Source organism: Corvus hawaiiensis, chromosome Z, assembly GCF_020740725.1.
Source record: "Corvus hawaiiensis isolate bCorHaw1 chromosome Z, bCorHaw1.pri.cur, whole genome shotgun sequence".
NCBI lineage: Eukaryota > Metazoa > Chordata > Aves > Passeriformes > Corvidae > Corvus > Corvus hawaiiensis.
In genome coordinates, this window is record NC_063255.1 from 42,497,433 (window position 1) to 42,509,044 (window position 11,612).

An 11,612-nucleotide genomic window follows, 5' to 3' on the forward strand; every position below is an offset into this window, starting at 1 on the left:
ACATTCTGTCATTTTTCATAAGATAAGGGTGAGGGTTTGAATTGAAATACAAGTGTTAAATAGAAACATATTCCTCAATTGTACATATAGTCTTTTGTATTTTTGATGGTTTTAGGGTTTGATTTTGTATAAGATTGAATACCTAAGGGGAAGTATCAGAGGCTCTCTGTAACACTCAGAGAAACTAGTACCACCCCTTACACCCTTTTATTGGTATCTTTTAAAATTGTGTTTTAATTTTACATTAATTAGGTGAAGTTAATGTGCTTGTCCATAAAAAAAAATTGTGGGCTGTGTAAGTGTTTCTACTAAAACTGTACTTTCAGAAAGTTCTCATGAGGGGAAAAGCTAAGTATTTTGAGGTCACTGAGTGGAGGAGGCCTTGGTAACAGAGAAAAATCAAACTCGTATAATAAGAGGTCTAAAGAACTAAATGTTCCTATTTTTTAAAAAGAAAATCGATCTTGTCCCGCCAGGAAGGAATAGCTGATTGGGAAGCTGAGAAAAAGATTAAAACTCTCATGTTCAAATATGGAAAGTAGTAATAGGAAAAGTGTGCATTTTGTTTTCCGTTAAAGGGAAAGAGAGCAGTAAAAAGCCTGCAGGATCAGATAATATTATTTATGAGTCAGTGTAAATTTAGTTTCATGGTGCTGTACAAAAGAGAACTGGCAGTTGAATAGAAACATGCTTGTTCTTTCTAGTTTACTTCATGTAACAAGTTTCCTAGATGACATCCCAAAGGTGAGAAGACCCTACAGTCTGCTCTGTTACCTCCTTTCAAATGTTGACAAAGCCTGTGTAAAATGCTTGTCCAGAAAAAAGAAAAAGACAGAACTCAAACTTTGTTTCTCCTGTCTTTGCCATTGGTGAGGGGAAAAAACCATTATGGACTAGTAGGGATGTGGGAGTCAAGACCTGCAAATCTTCAAGAATATTTTGTTTCCTAATTCTGTAGATCTTGTAGGACCTAACTCCAGAGACAAAGTTTGATTTGATTACTTCTGGTGGCAGGGTGGGGTCTGTGGCTTGCAGAGGTCACCATGTGGTCCCCTCTTCTGTCCCAGCACACTAGGGATGTGGGAAGTTGGAGATCTGAGGAAGGTATCAGAAATAGGTATTTTTCAGCTGGGTCGCTTCTCTCATCCATTTTCCTGCAGAAGGGAGAAAATAGCCTAGGTATGAGAGCTGCTGGCCAGGGTGGCAAATTGGACAGGTTAAATTAAGCTGAATTCTGCTGCACAGTGCATTTGTAAGAGCTTTGGAAGGGAGGCTTGAGCCATGCTCCTAGGTCAGTGTATCACATGAGGACACGCTTTGCATGGTAGTACTGGAGAACTGACTCACAGGCTGGGAGAGGGAGAGAGGACAAACACAAAAAGAAGCTATAGTTGGGAGGAAAAGAAGAGAAAAATATTGATGTAGCATTTGTGTGCAGATCTTCATTGTATCATATAGAGACATGTTGAAAACTGCTGATTAGGGAGAGCAGTGGGCAAGAATGCTACTAACTCATATGGTAGTTCTTTTCTAAGTCTCTTACTTAGATCTGAACCACTTTGCAGTCTAGATTTACCATTACCTCAGTCAAATAAAAGTTGAAGTAACATAAAAGCAGAGGTGTGCGAATTTGGGTATGTCTTTGAATAGCCCAATAGATTTTGAGAAAACACTGTGTGTAGCTACTGTGAAACTCTTTAACAAAATTCTAGGAAACTGTTTAAAAAACTAAGTGATTTATAATAAGGAAATAATGTCTTTGGAAGCCCAGTACTCATATTTATTTGTACTATTGTGAGACTTGTTTATTGCTGCTCTTTATCTATAGAGTCTGGTTGACCAAGCTGAAAGCTAGAGCCAGTTGTGTTTTAGAAGCTGTAGAAGTGTTGGACAGCCCTCTGTCCTGCCTCAGAGAGCTTATGATCTGTTTACATCTCTGAATCTCAGAAAATGTGTCATCTGTGTGTGTATGTGCATGTACGTATATCTGTTCACATGCATACACCCGTGCACTGCAAAAGCTATTCCCCCTCCACATGGATTTGCAGCACGCCAGAAAGTATGTGCTTTCTCTTCCATACATTCCCTTCCTAAATTTTATAGTTATGCAAATTGGAAGTGTTACAAATTTTAAGCTAGAAGTATTAAAAATAAGGTGTATTATCCATTTATTGAAACATGTGGACAAGTGCTGGGCACCGAACTATTGATTTTAGAATTACTGAAGGACAGAGGTACACATAACAGCTGGGTGCTGCTATTTATATTGCTGTGTAGCAACAGGACTAATGAAGAAAATAGGAGGAGGCGAAAGCACAGAAATGTGTGTTCTGTAGAAAACCACGTTTCACAAACAGGAGAGCATGGGAACAATGACTTTTGGTGGCAGCACTAGAATAATGGAACAGAATTCACCAGCATGTGGCTTATGTTCTTGCTTCTGCACTGCTCTTTTGTCTGTAAACATGAATGAATCTTCACTGTTCCAGGCTGGAAGTAATTACTTTACCTTCTGTGATCTTTTAGGCTGAAAATACAGTTTGGTTAGATTGACTCTGTCCTTCTGAGAGTTACAACCTTAATTTAGATCTGATAGGATCATTAACATACATAATTTAGATATCAACTGATTGGTTAGAACATGAGCCTTTTGCAGGCAGCAGTTTTAGCTGGAGAGCAGCTGTGTATTTTATTATCACTTGAAGTAAATTAAGTTCTATTGATGACAGTGTCAGACCAGGTTCAGGATATAATTTCACTATGCTTCCTATTAAAATCCATATAAAACTAGTAAATCTTGCAGTGCTAAAATCAGTATAATGTAATATAGTAGGTTTAGACTGAACATTCACCATTTCTACAGACATTTTAAAGATTTAATTATATAGCTAATTTTTTTGTTTTCAGTCTGTGCATTTATAAATCACCTGTTTAAACAGGTAGGTGATTTATCTTGGTGAAGAAAGAAGCTAGTCAGCAGGAAAAAGCAGCTCTGACTTGGTGAACTTCGGAAATTTCCTTCCTTCTTTATTTTTAGTAGTTCCTACCACAAGGAATGCAGCCACTATATATTTTTGATGAGTAAAAGGTTCCCCATCTTCTCTTATGTGGGGACCACAGACTAAGCCTTTCTTATTTTCTTTTAAGGAGATTGATACATTAAGTTTACTTTAAGAAAACTGAATTTCTCTTCTTGCAGGACCACAGCGGGATGCACAGGCAGCACGAGAGTTCATCCTGAAGATGTTCGTAGACCTGAATCCAGACAGTGACAAAATTATCTACTCTCACTTCACATGTGCTACAGACACAGAGAACATCCGCTTTGTCTTTGCTGCTGTCAAGGACACAATCCTACAGTTAAACCTAAAGGAGTACAACCTGGTCTAACTGTACCTGAGGCGTCCTCTGAAACCAACTTCCCATGATTGAAGATACACAAGAGGGACTGTATTATAATCTGTGAAAACAATTTGCATAGTACTAATTTATTGCCGGCCTGGACTCTGTGAACATCCACAGAGTTTGTAGTTAATATTATGATTTTATTTAAACTGTATGGAGGAAAACCAAAAGATGCTGAAGTACATTCACAGCACATTTCCTCATTTTTTTAGGCAAAACCTTGTGACGCAATGTGTTTCAAATTTGCAGTCGTACATTTACAAAGAATAGCAGTTTTTTGCTATTGAAGCAAAATCGAGCTGGTTTCCTCTTTCCCTAACCCTTTCTCTCCCCCTCCTTTCCTACTCCCCTTATCTTTTAAAAGGTACAATGGCCTTTTTTTTCCCCAGTTGCATTCCTGGGTGAAATATTTGCTGTTGAGAGATTTGGTCAGGAAAATACTATCATCACAGTTTAAGTCATCAGTCATTCTAATTTTACAGTATGTACTTTCTTTGAAGGATCAAAAAGTATTGATACTGTGATTTTTAAATTCTTTACATGGGTGTCTTCATTCTGTCTTCACTTCTGAGACTAGAATATTGGAATTGCAAAACAGAATTACAGTTGTCTGAGGATAATAAATTTAACCATAGTTTTACAGTTAAGGAAGGTGCACAGAAGACAGTAATGAAGTAATTAAGACACAATCTGGGATGTACATGGAATATATTAGAATCTCTTTTTAATTGCCATGTGCCATTTTTTTTCTCTCTTCTTTTATTCACAAATGCCAAATAGAAAAGTCAGACACTACATTTTCCCCGGTGGCTACAGCCTGAAACAGTGTTTTTCTCACTTGTGTGGGGTGTTTTTTCTTAAGTTAGAGCTTTTTTAAGTATTCTTTTTCCACAGTCGAAAAATTGTTTTTATTGTACAAAATTCATGTTGCCAAATCTGGCTTATTATAAAACCAATGCGCTTGAAACATAAGATATTGAAATGCCAAATGGATGGGTTGGGAACTGACCTGACTGAGTCAACTGCCAAATGATTGACACACACAGTTTCAGTTCATATGTTCCCTCTTTTAGAAAGTGTACCATTTTCTAATGCCAAAACCAACATGTAAGTGAATATTCTATGAGGTGTACCATGGACCCTCATGTAGTCATGTAGACAGTTTAGATCTCTCATTTTGTCAGAGATTATGACATGAGCTTGTTTTCTGTAATAAAGTCAAGGCACCTTTAGTTGTATCACAAGAAGTTATCGATGAGACATCATGTTCAGGAACCTTTTTTGATAAGGTTGATCGTTAATTGATTCACAGGCATTTGATAGGCTTTCATGCAAAATAGCCTCTCTCAATGTTCTTTAGAAGAGTTTTATAAATGTAAATGAAGCAGTGAGAAAATCATTCTTGAAATTTAAATGTGCAATTTTTTAACAACAAAAATGCAGCACACGTTGATGAGCCTTTATTCTGCAGCTTAGGTTGAAAGGTGTTTTTTGACCCAGGTGCATGATTGCTAGCAAGAAAACTCAAGACTTCAGACATGTAATTGGATTGATTATCTATAATGCCGACTAGAGTTGGCACTAGAGTGCACTTAACACAAAAATGGCTGCCACGTAGCAGCAGATGGGAGGTGGAAAAAAGAATGGCTTATTAGTTGATTACCAAAGTTAACAATAAATACTAATGAGACGTTTTTCATCCTTAACCCTCCCAAATGCAAAAGAACAATAATAAGAACAGTTGCTATTTTTTGCTCCCTCTTAAAACACCTCGTAATTTAAAACTGGTTGTAGGTATAGTGCAATTATGAATGCTATAATCATTGTACATACATATATATATATATATATATGGCAGTATCCATATTGGCTTTGTAATCATTAATTTTTGGCAAATTGAATGTGCTGTATTGATATGTATCTATGTAATTGTATGTCTTATAGCTAATTCACATTTTAAATAATGTTATTTTATTTACTTTTTTAAGAGAGAAGAATGTAAATTTTGTCAGTTTATTTCTGACTAGGGATTTGTTGTTGTTTTTATTTACAAAACAAAATACTATAGTACAGAGCGGTACTAGCATCGTGCTGTATAAAATCATTTGCACATTCCTGAGTAGAAGTAAATTGGAGATACCAAGACAGAGATGATTTACATTCAAAACAGTGCTCAAATCTTGTCAGGGCTTTATACAGCTGTAGAAGACCATCCTATTAGAAGAACTTAGACCATTTTATCTCATATTGGAGCATAAGCTTTAAATATAAATTTAATTTTTGACTGATTTGCATTAGGTTACTTTTACTTTTCTAACAGTCTTTATTGGAAAAGTAAATTCAGAGATATTTCAAACCATTGTACATAAGTACTAATGTATACATGCTGTTGCCCTAAAAATACCATGGTAAAATGCAAAACATCAGATCAATCAATCAGTCTTTCAGAAACTGCGGAAACCTTAGGTATAAAAACAACAACCAAAAAGTCACTATTGTTAATGATTTTAAGGAGTTAAAGTGTTTTATTTAATGAAGCTAAAGCAGGTAGATTTAGATTATAAAAAGTGACACTGACATTCTGAATAGGGGATCAGAGCAGTGACTCTTTGTTACATACAGCTTAACAAAATTGGTCCTGATCATGCTGTAAATGGAACAGAGCTTCTGTTTTCACAGTTCCGCTGTTGATACTATCTCTTTTTTTAACCTGGGAATACCTTGCCCACACTGGATTCAGTGCTAGAAATGGAACTGTAGCCAAAAAAGGAAGAAAAAAAAAAGAAAAAAAAAAAAAGAAAAGAGGGGAAAAAAAAAGAAAAACACAACGAAACAAAAAGCCACACTAGACAGTGATGTCTAACAAAAGTTTTGGGGTTTTTAATTTGTTTTGGTTTTTTTTCTTACGGGATATTGGGAGGAGGGGGAGAAGGAAATATGGTTCCAAGTTTTGTATAAAAACAAAACAAAAGTTTACTCATGCTTTATAGTTATATTGTGATTGCAAAAGTTTTCAAGAGTGTGTGCCACTGGGCTATTTTCTGGTATTTTTAGGTGAGTTGAACCTGTGGCAATGTTTAGATCATTTGAGCATGTTCTGGAAAAAAAAATATTTGGCATGCCAAGGCAAGCTTTATATGAATCACCTAACACAGCATTGCAGTATGACAGTTTACAAAACATTTTCTTTTTAAATAACACAGCTGTTCCCACTTGTAGTATATTCCATTGTGGTGGTGATGGTGGTGTTGTTGCTGTTGTTTTAATTGGTGGTTTCTACTATGCCTTATTAGTGCTTAAGTCCAGAAGTTTGTGCCTCTAACATGAAGCTGAAGGCAAAAACATCAAGACAGAAACCCTTTTAACTTTGCCAAAATGATGTGTTTTCTTTGAATGTTATAAATGGGGGAGGAGGGAAGGAAAATGTCTTGGGAACCTGTGTATTCTAAATGTTCACTAGCACAAGAAAGCTGTAATACGTGTTTTACAGAAACCTGGAACTTGCCTTTTTCACAAATGAACTGGCACTGTCCTTACAGATGTAGGATGATGCAGCTATAAGGGCAGTTTACTTTTTATAATTCAGTCTCTTTTGATTGTCAAGGTGTATGGACTGTACTTTTTAATCATACTGCTACATGATTGTGAATCACTTTTTAAAGTTTGGAAATGGAGAAGAGACTTTTAATGCTGGATAACAGTCAGAATTGACTGCATGATTTGCAAAAACTCTATATGGGGGAAAAGGGCTGCATATAGATACTGCTAGACTCCCAGCCTTGAGTTGTAAGGTGCAGAAGACTTTCAGATTACTCAACTTCATGACCCTTTCCTTGCTAAACATTCTTCACAAAAGAATGAAATATTAGGAGAAAACAAAGACATGTTAACCCACATGAAAGAAATAAAGTATAGACATTTAATTTATTACATGTGCTGCTATTCTTGGAGCTCTGTGCATAGTTATCCTGCAGACTATTACATTAGTGAACTAATGAAGTGTTCACAGCATATTAACAAGGCCTACACATGACCTACCTCTAGTTAAAAGATCAGTAAAGTAGATATGTTTTGGAGAGACTGACATAAGTAAGTTAGAAAATCTAGATGTCCTGGTATTAAATTAACCATGGTATTTTAGAAATAGACACTTTTGCAAATACGGTCCCTCTTTTGACATAAACCATAAATTTAATAGACATTAAACAACTAAAGCCTGTACAGCTTGTTAGTTTAATAGAAATCTTGCAAGAAAAAAATTTTTAGTTTGAGAAGTGGAGCTACTGATAATTCCTCTGTTTTGCCTTTGGTTATCTATAGCATTTTGAGTTCTATCAGTTAAACAAGAAATTTTTCTATCTAGCCAATACATTGGGGTCACAATGTAGATGATTAATGAATTTTACTGTAAGTATGTCTTGAGCTTTTTCACAGTAGTCATGCTGCAGGTAAGAAAGGAATAGAGATTTTGAAAATAGATTCAAAAAATACATCAATTTTAATGTAAATCAGTTGCAGGGTTTTTTTCTCTCAAAATACAGTTTAAGCTGATTCCTCATTTACCTTGCTACAGGAAATCCTTATCTGACCAGTTTTTAATTTTTTTTCTTCTAAGGAAGGTGTGTCAGATGCATTTTTAAACTTAAGAGTATTTAAAAATAGCATTTGCTGTTCTAAAGTGTCACTTGCATGTATTGTGTGTTGCTTGAGGGACAGAAATAATTTTTGAAAAACTAATACTGTACAGTTACTGCCCCTCAGAAATGTTGCTGGTTAAAAATACAGTATTTTTGGCCACATCTTCGTACTATAGCATCTTCATTCCTTGTAATTTAGTTTTTCTGAAATATTTGGGCTTATTGTTTCCCCCAAAATGCTGCTTATTATTGTAAATGTTGGATAAATGTATTACTCCAAAATTACTTTCTAATTATACATGCTCCATCATCATTGTCTAAATACTAAAATTTCCAGAATATCTTTATTACAGCCAGATATTCAAAAAATTTAGGGTTTGTTACAGTGGAGATGGTTGGTAATTTGACAGTATTATAAAAGGTTTGGAGTTTTTGGCTTGTCTGAAGTGGAAACTCATAAGCATGGGAGAAAAGTAAAATGTATGCCTAAGGAAAAGGAAACTCAGACTTTGCAGACAGTGAGGCAAATTTCTTAAGGATTTTGGATGATTGCAGTAGTACTGCAAGGGCAGTGTGTTTCTTAGATCTTTTTGTTCACCTGTGTCATGATAGGAGTAACAGCAAGAGGCCTATGTGCTACTTTGCAGGAGTTTGAGTCATACCTGGTCAACAATCAGTAGATCTCAGATCTTCATTACTGAAGAAAAAGTATTTCAGGCAAGTTGCAAAAATCAGTTTGGTCTCTTTTAAGTAAACAAAACAGTTTAAGTAAGATTCCTGGAGTGCAAACAGTTTGCCTAAGCAAGGACTAGAGTCAATGGTTCCTCATTTTTCTTTCCAGTTGCAGAATGTATGGGAGAAGGATCAGTCAGTGGGGAAGGATTTATTTTATGTCTGTGTCTCTGTGAAGATAATGTCAACAAAATACAGTGTCAGTTGTGACTTTTAGATACGTGAAATAGATGTAGAAACTGTAACTGTGTGATAAGTTGTGCATACTTGTGATTAAAACCTTTCCTCAGACACTACGATCATCTCACCCAATTACCAAGCACTTCGTAGGATACTGTCCCAACCACGTAGGAATTCCAGAATGTTTATAAACTGCCACAAAATACACAATTGCCTCAGGAGCACACCTGGTATCAGTATCTGAGATGAAGGCACCAGACCCCCTCTCACAGCTCATTACTACCAAAAGGATCTACCCTCCAAGACGACCTCTGATCCTGGTTTTCATCTGCTGGGAGCTTTCCCTCTCTCTTGGGTCAGCCCTGCTGCTTTGCCAATGAACTGGGTGGAAAAAAAAAAAAAAAACCACCTTATTTTTGCTCTTCTTGCTTGGCTGCTTTATTAGTCTAATTTTCAGGGATTTCAGCCAATTTGGCTGAACAATGGTTCCAACAAGTGGTAAGCTGACCAAGCGGAAGAGGTAGAATTTTGTTGCCAAGAGGCTTAGAAATGAGGAAAAAAGGGAGTAACACTTTCCTCCCTGTAAAACCTAGTCCTGGTGCTGTAGTATCTAAACCCTTTATGCACTTCGTGGGCTATTAGCTATTCTCGCTTGGAAGTGTTGCACTTTTCACTTTGAAAGGTCTTGATTGCATACTTATTCTGAAAAAAAAAGAAATTACAGAACAAGGAAAACTCTCTCTTGCTCCCCTTTAAGAAGCACGAGTTTCTGTGTACATGGACTAAATGCAACTGTAGTCAGACAGCTACCAACAAGTCAAACTTAGTGTTAAGGGTGGAAAAATACAAGAATTGGGCTTTTATTCATTTCATCAAAAAAAACCTCAAAACAAAAACCCAAACAAAGCAAAATTAGTTCTTTTCCAGTAAAATCTAAAAAAAAAAAAAAAATGTTTTCTATCTTATTTAAAATGCTTTGTTGCTGGGCATGACATCCAAGGTTCATTGTGTCCTTGTGCAAGGCACTCCTTTCTCCATTCACAGTCATCTATCACACCCATTAATTGCTTCCTGCCATCTGAAGAAAATACAGTATTGCTTTATATATGTGCACTCTGAAATACTTTCTGATCCTTGTGAATTAAATGTAAATTGGTCTGGTAAAATTCAACAACTGATGATGTGTAGTACAGCTGAAGAGGAACGCACTTTCTGCTTAATCTTGTTTCTTGTTCCTCCTGCCATTTTGTTCTGATTATTTTTTGGTATCTTTCCTTTATCCTGTTTGCCACAAAGAGAAAGTTTCTTGACATACCAGATTCAATTCTGGTAGTCATTACAGAATTGATCATACTGGCTGCATTAAAGACAAACTGTGAATAAGAACAGCTTCAGAAGGTTTCTGTAATCAGGGGCAGATCCAATTAGCCTTTTGGACAGGCATTTCAGAAAACAAAACCGTAACATTATAGCTGGAATACAGTCGATTGAAGGATGTAGTAGGCAAACATGGGCCAAATTATGCCATTTTAGCATGTTATTTCGCATTGTCAATAGAGAGCTGTTTTCTATGATGTTGCTGAAAATTTGCCTTTTTTCCTGCAGTCCTGTATGAGGTGGTTAATGCAAGGATCAGGCTGGCACTCAAGTGAAGGGATGCATTAATGCGACAATAAGTTCAAATGTATTCTTGCAGAGACTATTGCGTAAGATTACTTTTTATGATGCTAACAACAAAAAAAAAAAGATTACTTGCATGCAGTAAATATTTAAGATATTGCACTTTTATACATTTATTATAAAGAGGAATCACTCTCTCCCTAAAAATAAAAATCCATTTATCTCACGATGAAGTATCTGGAGTCTCTTAACAATTGTCAGTTACTTGTGCACACAAGTGTGATTATTGTATACTAGAGGTTAATTAATCTGTTGTCACATGCTGCAGAATACTTGGTTTATTTCAAATGCTGATTTTGGAAAGGCAGAATAATATTTTTATTAGTATCTTGGTGACTACTTTTCTCAGCATGTTTTTAGGAGAACCCTCACAGTTACTGATAAGACCTGATTTATTTTAGCTCAAGAAATCAACTGATTTCATATCCATTATCAAGGTTTTTCTTCAAGTGCTTCAGAACTTCACTGTTTTATCTCACTTTGCTGAAGTTAAACAACCTGAGTGTAATTGAGAGGCAAAAGGCTAGGTATAAACATAGTCAAATTTGATACTTTTCTTGCATAATGATCTTTTAACATATAAATCAATTACATGACTATAATTTAGCTGTTGGAGCTCTTCCTCTTGAATTGCAACAGGCTTTGGTGGTACTAAGAAGAAATCAATTTTCCTTATATACATAATCATATTATTCAGATTCTTTCCAAGATGTCGGAAGTGTTCAAATAATGTTATGACTAATACATGTAAAAACAGCTTAATTGATTTTTGGTATTATTTAATATGGTCTAGAAATTGTTTGAATCTCTTGTAAGCAATTACAGAAATGGTGCTACAAGTGGAAGATTTCTGTGGTTATGGATTAAACAATTCTCTTTCCATACATATTCACATTCATACATGCTGATTTTATTCCTGCTAATATGAAACAAAAGCAACTCCACTGTAGATAGCAAAATGTAATCCTTGGTTAAAAA

At 35.6% G+C, this 11,612-nt stretch overlaps 1 protein-coding gene across 1 annotated transcript in view; it reads left to right on the forward strand.

Annotated features, from left to right (window-relative positions):
* Positions 1-10,800, forward strand: part of LOC125319553 (guanine nucleotide-binding protein G(q) subunit alpha) — a 119,154-nt gene extending 108,354 nt beyond the window's left edge. Inside the window, exon 7 of the mRNA XM_048290849.1 lies at positions 3,200-10,800. Coding sequence (XP_048146806.1) covers positions 3,200-3,390 — 191 coding nt within the window. The 3' untranslated portion in view covers positions 3,391-10,800. The remainder of the gene's footprint in view (positions 1-3,199) is intronic.
* Positions 10,801-11,612: the final 812 nt, after the last annotated feature.